General features: G+C 46.0%; 1 protein-coding gene across 1 annotated transcript in view; it reads right to left on the bottom strand.

Moving 5' to 3' along the window:
• The window catches only part of NCKAP1 (NCK associated protein 1), a 113,991-nt gene that overhangs the window by 20,650 nt on the left and 78,786 nt on the right, over positions 1-14,555 (bottom strand). Inside the window, exons 23-27 of the mRNA XM_054380868.1 lie at positions 13,552-13,682; positions 12,112-12,209; positions 3,235-3,328; positions 2,313-2,395; positions 1,212-1,292 (exon numbers count right to left, since the gene is read on the bottom strand). Of these exons, the coding sequence (XP_054236843.1) occupies positions 1,212-1,292; positions 2,313-2,395; positions 3,235-3,328; positions 12,112-12,209; positions 13,552-13,682 (487 nt within the window). The remainder of the gene's footprint in view (positions 1-1,211; positions 1,293-2,312; positions 2,396-3,234; positions 3,329-12,111; positions 12,210-13,551; positions 13,683-14,555) is intronic.

The following is a 14,555-nucleotide window of genomic DNA, read 5'->3' on the forward strand; positions in this document are numbered from 1 at the left end:
AAGCAGTGAGAACTTCACTTCCCATCTCTTTTCCATGCTGGAAATGGAATGGAATATGATTTTCCAATGTATGGTCAAAATCAGGCTTGTGGCTATTACATGCATAGAGCTCCCACCATAGTACAGGCTGGGGGAGGAGGGAGAGAAAGCAGCCCTGAGGAAAAGGCCTTGGGGGTGCTGGGGGATGAGAAGCTGGCCAGGAGCAGGCAGGGTGAGCTTGCAGCACAGAAGGCCAAGGGCAGCCTGGGCTGCATCCAAAGCAGCATTGCCAGCAGAGCCAGAGAGGTGATTCTGCCACTTTGCTCTGCTCTGCTGAGACCTCACCTGCAGTGCTGTGTGCAGCTCTGGAGCCCTCAGCACAGCAAGGACATGGACCTGATGGAGAGGCTCCAGAGGAGGGCCAGGAAAATGCTCAGGGGGTTGGAGCAGCTCTGCTGTGAGGCCAGGCTGAGGGAGCTGGGGGTGTTCAGCCTGGAGAAGAGAAGGCTGCAGGGAGACCTAAGAGCAACCTGCCAGGACCTGAAGGCTGGAGACGGACTGTTGACAAGGGCCTGAATGATAGGACAAGGGGCAATGGTTTTAAATTAGAGAAGATTTAGATTGGATGTTAAGAGCAAGTTCTCTACAATGAGGGTGGTGGAACACTGGAACAGGTTGCTCAGGGAGGTGGTTGAGGCTCCATCCATGGAGATCTTGAAGGTGAGGCTGGACAGGGCTGTGGGCAACCTGATCTAGTTGGGGATGTCCCTGCTGACTGCAGAGGGGGGTTGGACTGGTTGACTTTTTAGAGGTCCCTTCCAACCTGGGTGATTCTATCATCTCCACAGAGTCCCTGAAATAGTTAGGTGCAGCAGTACCACTGCTCACACTATGAAGCATCTCAGTTTTCTGCCTTTCATTGCTTTGTCATGATTTAACAGCTGATAAATTTTGTACCCAATTCTTTCCATGAAATTCCTCAAACGTGACCACAGGAAGATATGAGGCTTGTGTTTATCCTACCACTTGGTTGGGGGTTTTTTATTCCTGAACATCAGGAAGATGCAGATACTCTTGGAGGGAAACAAAAAAAAAAAGAAAAACACCACAAAAAAAAGTTTGCTTATATTTGTTCCTGAGTTTTTTCACCCTCAGCATAAAAGTGTTGTCCCTTAACAGGTTGTCAGACAGCTCCAAAAAAATACTGCAGCAGCCTTTGGGCCAAACATTACCTTCATGTCAGTCTCTCTTGGAATGTGATCTTTGAAGTCCTCGATGGAACTCACAAGGAAAGGAATGTGGTAGGATAAGACCTAAGAGAGAGAAACAAAAGCACAATGAGAAAAAAAAAAACACAACCCAAACACTTCTCCTGCTCATCATTGATTAGACACTAACATTTATTTTCAAAATAATAAATCCAGTAAATGAGGATGTAGGTGAATTCATTTCTAGATTTAAAACATTAAAGCCCAATAGAGGCAAACCCAAGCTGTTTGCAAATGGGAAATGAAAGCTTTTGGAATGCACCAACACAGTAAACACTCGGAAGCCTGCTCAGGCTCAAACCTGTGTTTCCAGGTTAACATTTCCCTGAACTGTACTCAAAAAGTAGATTCTCTCACCCTCCCCCAATTTCCAATTCCAACTTCAGTTATCACTGAACTTCAGTTGTAACTGAAACCTGTATTTCCAGGGAATGTTTCTCTGAACAGTACTCAAAAGCAGATTCCCTCAGCCCCCAGTTTGCAGTTCCAACTTCTGTTATCATTGAGTATCAGTAGTAACTAGAACCTGTGTTTTCAGGGAACATTTCTCTGCACAGTGCTCAAAAGTAGATTCCCTCACCCCCAACCTGCAATCCCAACTTCAGTTACAACTGAACTTCAGTTATAACTGAAACTTCTGTTTTCAGGGAACATTTCTCTGAACAGTGCTCAAAAAGCAGATTCCCTCACTCCCCAATTTGCAATCCCAACTTCAGTTACAACTGAATTTCAGTTATAACTAAAACCTGTGTTTCCAGGGAACATTTCTCTGCACAGTGCTCAAAAGCAGATTCCCTCACCCCAAAATTTGCAATTTCAACTTCAGTTACAACTGAATTTCAATTATAACTGAAACCTGTGTTTCCAGGTTAACATTTCTCTGACCAGTACTCAAAAAGCAGATTCCAATCCCAACTTCTCTAATAAGTGAGTATCACCACTTCACCCATATGCCAACCTTTGAAGAGGTGGCGTTCCTAAAGAGTGAAGTCCCTAATATCCTCTGATTCCATTAAACCAAAGGCAGTGAAAAGCTGCCCAGAAGCCCTTCAGTTAATTCCTTACATCTCTAAGTGCTTCCTGGGCCAAGGAGCGGAAGGACAAGATAACACCAATGATGGTCATTCTCTTCAACACACTGTCCACAGCTGCACAGAAAGGAGAACAAGAGTGAACAAAAACCTCCTTTCTTCAAAAAAAAAAAAAAAAAAAAGAAAAAAAATTGAACAGACTACTGAGAAAGGTACTGAGACAATAGCATTCCTTAAAAGAGCCAACATAAACAGTGCTTAAGCAGGGCTATATAGCCTGAGTTGAGAAGGGGATTTTCAGCAGAAGACTATCCTGTTAACCCCTTCATGGAATGAAGCCTGTTACAGCTGACAATACTGGATGCTGACACTAGGTTCTGTGTTTCTGTTACACTGTGAGAGCTGGAATCCCTCTCCCACACCAACAATAACCAGGCTAGCTCAGCCTGGAAGGAAACGAAGCTGTGAAGCTTTGGGAGAAGAACAATTCAAGACAGTCTTAAAACCATCACAATTTCCTTGAGGCCAAAACCGTCTCTTTGTAATACTTTTTTGGGTTTGTTTAAAATAATTACTTCTTGTTCATGACACAGAGAGGTTGTGGAGTCTCCTTCACTGGAGACATTCCAAACTCGCCTGGATGCATTCCTGTGTCACCTACCCTGCTCTGGCAGGGGGGGTGGCTGGTCTGGATGATCTCTGGAGGTCCCTATAAACCCCTAACATTCTGTGATCACTACTACAGTGCCTGTGCACTAATTCACACTGAAATCTCCTTTTGTCTGTACATTGAGATTGGAAAATCTGAGAAGAGGCATCAGTTTCTCCAAGCTCACCTACACTTTCCTGCTTGGGTATAAGTCAGCATGGAGAAATCAGCTTTCCTCCTTTTCTTTACAAAGCCAAACATCAAAACTAGTTCTTTTCTCTTTAGTAGGCCCTTGCTAGTTACCCACATGATAATCTTTTAAATAGTGCTGCCATCTGGTCTGGCTTGTCAAAGCTGGTCCTCATTTGTGTCAGAACTTCAACATTCTCCACCACGAGTTTCTAAAAGGGAAGGAAAGTTTCAGGTCAGCAGCAGGTTTCAGGATGTGAACAGGACAAATGCATGGGTTTAGGATATTTATGTCTGGCAGAGAGGCAACTAAGCTCACTGACTACAGTTCTACCTCACTGCTCTCTGCAGCTGCCTGAAGGGAGGCTGAAGCAAGGAGGGGACAGCCTCTGCTCCTTGATGACAAGCAACAGGATCAGAGAAATGGTTCCAAGCTGCAGCAGGGGAGGTTCAGGCTGGATGCTAAGAAATATCCCTTCCCAGAGGGCTCTCAGACATTGGAATGGTCTGCCCAGGGCAGTGCTGGAGTCACCATCCCTGGAGGTGTGTAAGCAGTGTGTGGAGCTGGTGCTTAGGGACATGGTTTGGTGTTGCCCCTTCAGTGCTGGGTCAAGGTTGGGCTGGATGAGCTTGGAGGTCTCCTCCAACTGGGTGTTTTCTGTGATTGTTTGCTCTCAATAGATCTACAATATCAGTATTACTCTCATTACTCTTCATAAAAGCAAAAGCTTGGAATCAGAAAACAGAGAAGTAGACCCCCAGGATTATCTATATTGCATCTGTACAACTTCTTAAAGCAAGTGACCGAAACTCACTAAAAGCAGACAATAGATCCTTGAGCTGCTCATCTCTTGGTTCAGTATACTGACACCAATTAAAAGCACAGATTCACGAAGTGATCCTTTCTTTTGGCTGCTCCTTTCTGGAGTGTTATGGGTTGCATTGGATCCCCCCAATAACTTCCTTTAGAATCTGCCCCACCACCCCTCCACAAGCAAATTCACCAGACTCAGAACTTGGAAGTAAAAGTGGAATTGTACTTACAAAAAGAAATTAAATAGAAAATTAAAAAAGGAAATGTACAGAGTGTATTTACATATATATGCACAGCATAAGGTACAGAGGGGGAAGCTGTGGTGTTGTTAAATAAACTCTTTTATCCCCTTCTAGGGACAAAAGGGCCCCAGAAGGCTATACAACCACAGGCACTCTCTTTCCACCCTGCCCTGCACCTTAGAGAAGCCAAAATAGAGAAGCCCAAAGTCAGAGGGAGAATAGCACAGCCTGAAACCCAAAGTGAAGCAGCACTTTTTGCAGACTTCTGCAAAACAGAAGGAATTTCTTCAGGCCAGCTGAGTGAGGTGGACTTATCATTATGGTAATGTGAACTCTGAGGAGTCCAGCCCTTTCCTACTGTCTGAAAGGCTGGAGAGCTGGGCAGGGAGAAATGGAATGAAACTCAACAAGAGCAAGGGGAGAGTCTTGCACCCAGGAAAGAACAACCTCATGGAGCAGGAGAGGTTGGGGAATGAGCTGCTGGAGAGCAGGGAAGGGGAAAAGGACCTGGGGGTCCTGGTGGATGGAAGGTTGCCCATGAGCCAGCAATGTGCTCTGGTGGCCAAGAAGGCCAAGGGCAGCCTGGGGTGGATTAGAAGGGCTGTGATCAGTAGGTCCAGAGAGGTTCTCCTCCCCCTCTCCTCTGCCCTGCTGAGGCCACATCTGGAATGCTGTGTCCAGTTCTGGGACCCTCAGTTCAAGAAAGACCTCAGAGAATAGCTTGAAAGAGTCCAGCACAGAGGCACAAAGATGCTGAAGGCAGTGGAAGATCTTCCTGATGAGGAGAGCCTGAGGGAGCTGAGGGCTCTGGAGCTTGGAGAGGAGGAGCCTGAGAGGTGACCTCATTGCTGGTGCTGAAGATGTGCAGGGGGAGTGCCCAGAGGCTGGAGCCAGGCTCTGCTGGGTGATGCCCAATGCCAGCACAAAGGGCAGTGGTGGAAGTTGAGGCAGAGGAAGTTCCATGGAAAGAGGAGGTAAAAAAAAAAAAAAAAAAAAAATCTTTTCCCTGTGAGGGTGACAGAGCCCTGGACCAGGCTGCCCAGGGGGGTTGTGGAGTCTCCCTCTCTGGAGATATTCCAACCCCAGCTGGCTGTGTTCCTGTGTGACCTGCTCTAGGTGCTGCTGCTCTGGCAGAGGGGTTGGACTTGATGAGCTTTGGAGGTCCCTTCCAGCCCCTAACATTCTGTGATTATGTGAAACCTCTGGAACCTTCTGTTTACAACTCAAATTTTACTTCCAAAGTGTAGCATTGAGTTACATTGTAAGGGATTAGAAGCTCACTATTGGCACAACTGAAAAGTGGAATGCTGAGTGTTAAAAGAGTCAGACTGGGGGCTCTTCACTTGATTTTTTTTTTTCTTCCATTATAACATAAAATAAAAACATTCACATTCAAGTCCAAACACCTTAGCCTGAAGCAGTTAAACTAAAATTGCAAGAATTTTTTTTTAATGTCAGTTTGACCAAAAGAAAGAAGAAGGAAAAAAAAAAAGTTTTTCTGTTTCTAATTTGTAAGCTCTCATGCAGGGCAGCTTGTGGCATTAGGGTGATTTTAATAACTTGCCTGAAATAAATCTCCAACTATGCACCACATTTAAATGTAAATGACAGTGATTGCATAATCACATCTCTAAAATGTCACATCCAAAAAGGCTTTTCTTCCTAAGCTGAGGAACTCACCTTGTGCCAAGTAGTATTTTTAAACTCCCTTCAAGCAAGAAATTGAGGCTTTATTCTCACAAAAGTGTTTTGCACTTTGAATGCCAAGTAATCTGCTTCAGAAATGGAAAATGGGGTCGTCTCTCTTTAGAATCATAGGATCAGTCAGGGTTGGAAGGGATCACAAGGAGCAGCCAGTTCCAATCCCCCTGCCATGGGCAGGGACACCTCACACTACAGCAGGTTGCTCACAGCCTCATCCAGCCTGGCCTTAAACACCTCCAGGGATGGGGCCTCAACCACCTCCCTGGGCAACCCATTCCAGGCTCTCACCACTCTCATGGGGAAGAACTTCTCCCTCACATCTAGCCTGAATCTCCCCACTTCCATTTCCACTCCCCACTTTGTTCCATTTCCCCCAGTCCTATCACTCCCTCACACCTGAAAAAGTCCCTCCCCAGCTTTCTTGGAGCCCCCTTCAGATCCTGGAAGGCCACAAGAAGATCTCCTGGGAGCCTTCTCCTCTCCAGACTGCACAACCCCAACTCTCTCAGGCTGTCTCCAGAGCAGAGCAGCTCCAGCCCTCTGCTCATCCTCGTGGCCCTTCTCTGGACACCTTCCAGCACCTCCAGATCTTTCCTGGAACAGAGGCTCCAGACCTGGACACAGAGCTCCAGGTGTGGTCTGAGCAGAGTGGAGCAGAGGGGGAGAATCCCCTCCCTGGCTCTGCTGGCCACACTTCTCTTGCTGCAGCCCAGGCTCTGCTTGGCTCTCTGGGCTGCAAGTGCTCACTGCTGGCTCCTGCTGAGCTTCTCCTCCCCCAGCACCCCCAAGTCCTTTTCTTCAGGGCTGCTCTCCAGCCAGTCCCTGCCCAGCCTGTATTTGTGCTTGGGATTGCCCTGACCCAGCTGCAGGGCCCTACACTTGGTCTTGTTGAACCACATGAGGCTGTGCTCACCTCTCCAGCCTGTCCAGGTCCCTCTGGATGGATCCCTTCCCTCCAGCCTGTCTGCTCCACCACACAGCTTGGTGTCATCAGCAAACTTGCTGAGGGTGCACTAAATGCACAATGGTAGAGGACAACCAGCAGCTAAGAAAATGTAGATCTCTGATATGCTTCTGAAGAGCCAATGAAGAAAGTGTTTCCTTTCTTTCAAAGACTACTTTGTTTAGTTCTTTGTAAACTAAACAGTATCAAGGTAGAAAAGATCTGAAAAATGGGAGGAAGAACAGAAGACATTAAGGTTGCCTTCCAAAGTTATTATTGAGAGGTGATTTCCATTAATAATTGTTATTGATATCCATTTTTCAGATGGATGCATTCCAATCCATCTTACTTACCAGGCAGTAGAAACAAAAGGAGCAATGAGGACAGTGCAGGAGAAATTACTCTTCATGGTGCATGAGAAGCTCAGCAGGAGCCAGCAGTGAGCACTTGCAGCCCAGAGAGCCAAGCAGAGCCTGGGCTGCAGCAAGAGAAGTGTGGCCAGCAGGGCCAGGGAGGGGATTCTCCCCCTCTGCTCCACTCTGCTCAGACCACACCTGGAGCTCTGGGTCCACTTCTGGAGCCTCTGTTCCAGGAAGGATCTGGAGGGGCTGGAACATGTCCAGAGAAGGACCACGAGGATGAGCAGAGGGCTGGAGCTGCTCTGCTCTGGAGACAGCCTGAGAGAGTTGGGGTTGTGCAGTCTGGAGAGGAGAAGGCTCTGAGGAGACCTTCTTGTGGCCTTCCAGGATCTGAAGGAGGCTACAGGAAAGCTGGGGAGGGACTTTGGAGGGTGTGAGGGAGTGATAGGACTGGGGGGAATGGAGCAAAACTAGAAATGGGGAGATTCAGATTGGATGTTAGGAAGAAGTTGTTCCCCATGAGGGTGGTGAGACACTGGCAGAGGTTGCCCAGGGAGGTGGTGGAAGCCTCATGCCTGGAGGTTTTTGCAGCCAGGCTGGATGTGGCTGTGAGCAACCCCCATGGCAGGGGGGTTGGAACTGGCTGAGCCTTGAGGTCCCTTCCAACCCTGACAATTCTGTGATTCATCAAAGACGTAGACTATGGAATGTAGTTAGATGCCTGGAATGTAATTTAAGATATGAAATGTAGGAAAAGACTTAAGTGCAGGAATCTACTGCTAAAGTTGCAGCTACGTAAGGCCTTTGATAGCTCTGCTAGCTGCTTCAAGAGTTTGATGTTATTTCATTTCTTTGAAAACAGGGCAAAAAACACAGCAACTGGCCAGCAGGGAGATTAACTTTCTGAGCAAACATTCCTGTGACCACAGGAGCAGAAAACAACACTACATCTGAAACTATAATGCTGCCATGAAACACACAAGGCTCTGTTTTTTCTCCTACCTCCTAGACAAGCAGCTTGTGCAACTCAGGCCTGTCCAAAAGCTTGGCCCTCTTAGTTTCAATTACACTGTGTCATGGTCATGCTGTTCCCATAACAAAAAAAATAAATTAAACCTATCCATAAGCCAACCACTCTTCCCACTTTCATTCTTGTCTTTAGTAAGAAGAAATAAGCTACACAAGATGCAGCCAACTAACCACCTCCAGGAACGTGTGCACATGTGCACCCACACAGACACACTGTGAAAGGCAAAGCAAGGCTGGTTGGCACTGAAATCAAGCTGGGCAATTTCAGACCAACTGATGGATCAGAGCTTGGCTGATGTGACAATTAAATCCCTTAGAGCTCTCCAGAAGGTAAGACTGCAGGCAACAGCCCACGCACATTGGTAGTGAGTCAAGTGTTCAGCTTGAGAGCTAGGGAGGTTCTGCTCCCCCTCTGCTCTGCCCTGCTGAGACCACAGCTGCAATCCTGTGTCCAGTTTGGGGCTCCCCAGGTCAAGAGAGACAGAGAGCTGTTGGAGAGAGGCCAAGGGAGAGGCAGGAGGATGCTTAGGGGACTTGAGCATCTGCCCTGGGAAGAGAGACTGAGAGCCCTGGGGCTGTGTAGTGTGGAGAAGACAAGGCTGAGAGGGGATCTGATCAATGTCTCTCAAGAGCTGAGGGCTGGGGGTCAAGTGGAGGGGGCCAAGCTCTTTTGGGTGGTGCACAGCAAGAAGCCAAGGAACAATGGAGACAAACTGGAACAGGGAAGGTAACACAGAACTGTTCGGGTTAGAAGGGAGCTCAAGGATCATCCAGTTCCAACCCCCCTGCCATGGGCAGGGACACCTCACACTACAGCAGGTTGCTCACAGCCACATCCAGTCTGGCTGCAAAAACCTCCAGGGATGAGGCTTCCACCATCTCCCTGGGCAACCTCTGCCAGTCTCTCACCACCCTTGTGAAGGAGGAGTAGAGGAGCTCCAGCCCTCTGATCATGCTTGTGGCCCTTCTCTGGACACACTCAAGCGTGTGCAAATCGTTCCTGTAACAGGGGCTCCAGAACTGGACTTAGTGCTCCAGGTAGGAAAACTCTTTACAGTGAGGGTGCCAGAGCCCTGGAGCAGGCTGCCCAGAGAGGTTGTGGAGTCTCCTTCTCTGCAGCCTTTCAAACCCCACCTGGATGCATTCCTGTGCAGACTCCCCTGGGTGATGCTGCTCTGGCAGGGGGGTTGGACTGGATGATCTCTTGAGGTCCATTCCTACCTCTCCTGTACTGTGATACTGTGATAACCAGTGGATTGGTTTAAGTTTTAAAAGCAACAGGCTGGAATACATTTCAAATAGTTACTGAAATGCTGCCACCTTTCCCTCCTCACCCTAGGCTTAAGCTCCAGATATAAACCCAACACCTGGTCCCACTGTGGGAAGCAAAGCAAGCATGTTGAACCCCTCCTCTTAATAAATTCCCCACCCTATCCTCTCCTTGCTTCCTCCCCTCAGTCCCAGATGTTTTTAAGTGCTCTCTTCCTAAGCCAACTGTGTGGAAGCCAAAGAGATGAACCATTTTATTACTTTTTTTTTTTCTCTCTCCAAATATGTGGTGCTGTGCATGGGGATCTACATCATCATCCTTAGCAGTATCAGGAAACAACAAATCTCAGGGAAAGAGCAGAAAAACAACACATTTCAGAGACAATTTAAAGCTGGTTTAAAAAAAAAAAACATACAGAGCTACAATATAAATTGTGCTGCTTGAGGGGAAAATGACAGCTCCACAGTAAGCAAATACAGCAGCAACCAGCAGACATCTGCCCAATGGCTTGGTTTTGAAATGTGACAGATGGTGCTTGGTGCACAGGCAGAGAATGTAAATCAGTGTTCACACCTGGGAAGCCTCATCCTACAATTCAAAAGATTGAAAAGGGGCATAAGGAATCAATTATCCTGTCCAGGTGGTCACTCAGGTCAGGTTGCTGAGCTGAGTGTGCTCTTGCAGGAGCTTGGAAAGCATCAGCAGCCCCTTCCTCTTAAGCTGTGACACTGCATGAAAAATTCATTGATTCACAGAAGGGACCTCCAGGATCATCCACAGTCCAACCTTTCAGGGTAAGAATATAGCTTCAATGAGCTGGCCCAGCACCCTGTGGAGCTGAGCCTTCAAACTGTCTAACATAGGGGAATCCACCACCTCCCTTGGGAGTTTATTCCAATGTCTGAGAGTTTGAATGGGGACAAATTTTTTTCTGACATCCAGTCTGAAGCTCCCCAGTAGCAGCTTGTGCCCACTACTCCTTGGCTTTACCATGGGACTCTCTGTACAAAGGAAATCTCCCTCCTCATGAGAGCTGCCCTTTATGTCCTTGCCCATGGTTTCCCCTAAGCCTTCTCTTCTCAAGGCTGAACAAAGCCTCCCTTCACATGCCAGGGCTGCCTGTCCTCTGACCATTCTTGTGGCCCTTCTCTGGACCCTTTGCATTCTCCTTGCATAGAGTTTCAACTCTTTTAGGACATGATCTTGACCCTGCAGTGCTGGGCTGAAGGGTTGGATGATCTTGAAAGTCTCTTCCAACCAAATGTATTTTGTGGTTCTGTGATCATAAACCCTAGGAACTCTGAAATTCAGAGTGTATACAGAGATAAACACATGATCTCTGAAACTGTAGGGTGGAATATATTAAAACCTTGCACTTTTAAAGGCTTGGTACAGTAATAATAAAAAAATAATAGTGATGATAGTGATAATAGTGATAACAGTGATAATAATGATGATTATGATTATAAAAATAATGATAATAATAGTAGCAATAATAGTAATAATAAATTGAGGAAGAAAAAAAAAAATGGAAATTCCTTAGATCTCTGAAGTAATCCGGTGTACTTTATAAAAACATACAGCAGGAATGAAGAGCTCCAAAAAAAAAGACCAACAAAAATAAAAAATCCTTATTGTAATTAGTGGTTAAACAACTTGAAAATTATGAGATGTAATCATAACCTACAATTAAATTTTGAAATGGCACTGGACATGTAAGTCACCTGAAAAGCAAATTGAATATGAATAACATGAGCAGCCTGGGAAGGTAGTACACATTATTAAGTGTAATTAAAACCTCTTTGCAGAAAGAGTTAATTACATAGGCTCCAAGTGCTTCCCTGTAATTGTTCACTGCTTTGAGTATCATGCAACTAAACTTCCTTCACATGCCCAGATCTCCCTTTTTGGTTTCCATGGCACCAACTGGAACAGGTTGCCCAGGGAGGTGGTTGAAGCCCCATCCTTGGAGATCTTCAAGGTGAGGCTGGAGAGGGCTGTGGGCAACCTGATCTAGTTGGGGATGACTGCAGAGGGGGTTGGACTGGATGAGCTTTGGAGGCCCCTTGCAGCCTGGACCATTCTATGATTCTGCGATTAAATATCAGGTTTAGGTAGCAGAACACAGACATTTATAATAAATGGACACCATTTACCTCAACCAGAGGTAAAGATAGGTCTAAAAATGAGGAAAAACTAAGAAAGGAAAGAGACCTGGAGTCTCCCACCCATGTAAACTGAACAACAGATGTTAGGCCACAAATGAAAGAAAGTCATTACAGATAAAGTTGAGATTTTTATGCTGAATTTAGAGTCAACAGAGTCAATTTAGACTCTGAAAATACAGCCATGCAAGGTAGAAATCTTGAGAAACATTTCCTCTCCTGTTGATGATAAAGAGAGACTTGATTCCTAACACAGAAATGGACAGAGCCTGCAAGAAGTTCTGCCTGTGCCTGCTGAAGAATGTGTTATTCATGTACTGCATGTGCAAGATCCAAGTCACAGCTTCAGCAGTTGGCTGCAGGTGTTTCAAAAAGATGGCAGGGCAGAAGCACAGCTAAGAAATAACTTAAAGGAAGCTTATACAGCCAACTACTCCCATTTCCCACCCACCAGCTTCCCCAAGCTTACCTTCAGCTCAGCAACCTGTGAAGAAATGTGCCACATCAGACTTTCACTTAGGAACTTCATGCCATATGGTCCCAGAAGTTCAGAGAGGGCTCTCATTTCTGAGAAACAAAACAAACTGTTCTGCTTCAAACATTCCTCCTTCAGTTATGTGATGCCTGTCATGCAGCTAGCCATGGTGTTAGAATTGCAAGGATGTTTTGCTACCAAGTGGAATTTTAGGTATGAGAAGTGAAGCAGCAGTCACCAACACATCACACACCTATCTCTGACAGTTTAAATGCAACAAGCCTGCTGGGACCCAAAACAGGCAAAGTGATCTCCCTCAAGACAGAGGCAGAATGAGTAAAAAGTACTTAAAGGCTAACAAAGCCATCAAAAGTACTTAGAGTACTACTGAAGGCTAACCAAGCCAGCAAAAATACTTAAGAGTACTACTGAAAGCTAACAAAGTCATAAAAAGTACTCAGAGTACAACTTAAGGCTAACCAAGCCATAAAAAGTACTCAAAGGAGTACTGAAGGCTAACAAAGCCAGAAGTACTTAACAGTACTACTGAAGGCTAAAAAAGCCATAAAGAGTACTCTTGAGTTCTACTAAAGGCCAAGAAAGCCTTAAGAAGTACTCAGAGTACTACTGAAAGTTAACAAAGCCATAAAAAGTATTCAGAGTTCTACTGAAGGCTAACAAAGCCAGAGAAAGTACTTAACAGTACTACTGAAGGCTAAAAAAAGCCATAAAGAGTACTCTGAGTTCTACTAAAGGCTAAGAAAACCATAAAAAGTACTCAGTTCTACTGAAGGCTAACAAAGCCACAAAAACTACTCAGAGTACAACTGAAGGTTAACCAAGCCATAAAAAGTACTTAAGAGTACTACTGAAGGCTAAAAAAGCCATAAAGAGTACTCTGAGTTCTACTAAAGGCCAAGAAAGCCATAAAAAGCACTCAGAGTACTACTGAAGGCTAACAAAGCCACAAAAAGTACTCAGAGGACTTCTGAGGGCTAACAAAGCCAGAGAAAGTACTTAAGAATACTACTGAAGGCTAAAAAAGCCATAAAGAGTACTCTGAGTTCTGCTAAAGCCTAAGAAAGCCATAAAAAGTACTCAGAGGACTACTGAAGGCTAACAAAGCCAGAGAAAGTACTTAAGAGTACTACTGAAAGCTAAAAAGACATAAAGGGTACTCTGAGGTCTGCTAAAGGTTAACCAAGCCATAAAAAGTACTCAGAGTACTACTGAAGGTTAACCAAGCCATAAAAAGCACTCAGAGTACTACTGGAGGTTAACCAAGCCATAAAAAGCACTTCAGTGTACTCCTGAAGGCTAACAAAGCCATCTGGAACAGAAAGCTCCACGAGTTGCTGCTGTTCAACCCCAGCTACTCAAAAGAGTACAACAAGCATCTCCCACCAACAACTCAGCACAAACATCAAAGCTTACCTGAGATGTCAGAGTACTCCTCAGCATTAAATGTCAACTCATTCTCTGTAGGCAGATTCACAAATGCCTTCATGGCTGGAAAATAGGCGATGTGGCCGTTGCTGACCTGCCGTAGTAACGTTTCCAAATACCTGATCAGAAGGAGAGAAAGTTTCAGGTGAGATGACAAAGGAGCATAGAGACTTGACACAGAGGAAGGGACACCACAAAACCTCTGGACTAAAGCTTTACTGTAGTAGTTTGAGGGCTTTAAGGAAAAAAAACCCAAAACCATAAAGTTGAGTCCTCCAGGAGGAGTAGAGAGGTCCTGGGGATGGACTGGAAAACGGTGATTTTTATTACTCAATGCCATAATTCTGCTGTCTCTTTATAAGTTGACAGCAAGGCCAAGTCAGTTTCTTTTCTCCCTCATTTTGGCTCTCTGGAGGGAGTTCCTTCTCTGGTGAAAATGGGGGAGAAGGTCTCTTTGTGACCTTCAGAGGCCTGGCTAATTTTCCCTGCACAACCTTGGCCTGCTTTGGAGTAATGGAAGAGAGGCAACAAGCAGCGGGGGAGAAAAAGAGCACTGGGAGCTGTGGTTTAGTCTGGCTGGGGGCAGGTTTTTGTGGGGGTTCTCATGCATCCTGTGTATGTATTAGGTGTTAAGGACCCATGTGCTCTGTATTTTCCTGTGTTGGCAAATGTAATTCTGCATTTCTCTCCAATTCAAGGAGAGCCTCTTTATTTTCCTTCTTTTGGGAGGAAAAATTCTTCCTGCCTGCGCTTTAACCAGATACTGACATGCAGAGAGCAGCTCAGATCTGCAGCTTGACCTACACACCACCCACAGTCCTTCCCAGGTCACACCACCCACAGTCCTTCCCAGGTCACACCGCCCACAGTCCTTCCCAGGTCACACCGCCCACAGTCCTTCCCAGGTCACACCGCCCAAAGTCCTTCCCAGGTCACACCGCCCACAGTCCTTCCCAGGTCACACCACCCACAGTCCTTCCCAGGTCACACCG

Source organism: Indicator indicator, chromosome 5, assembly GCF_027791375.1.
Source record: "Indicator indicator isolate 239-I01 chromosome 5, UM_Iind_1.1, whole genome shotgun sequence".
NCBI lineage: Eukaryota > Metazoa > Chordata > Aves > Piciformes > Indicatoridae > Indicator > Indicator indicator.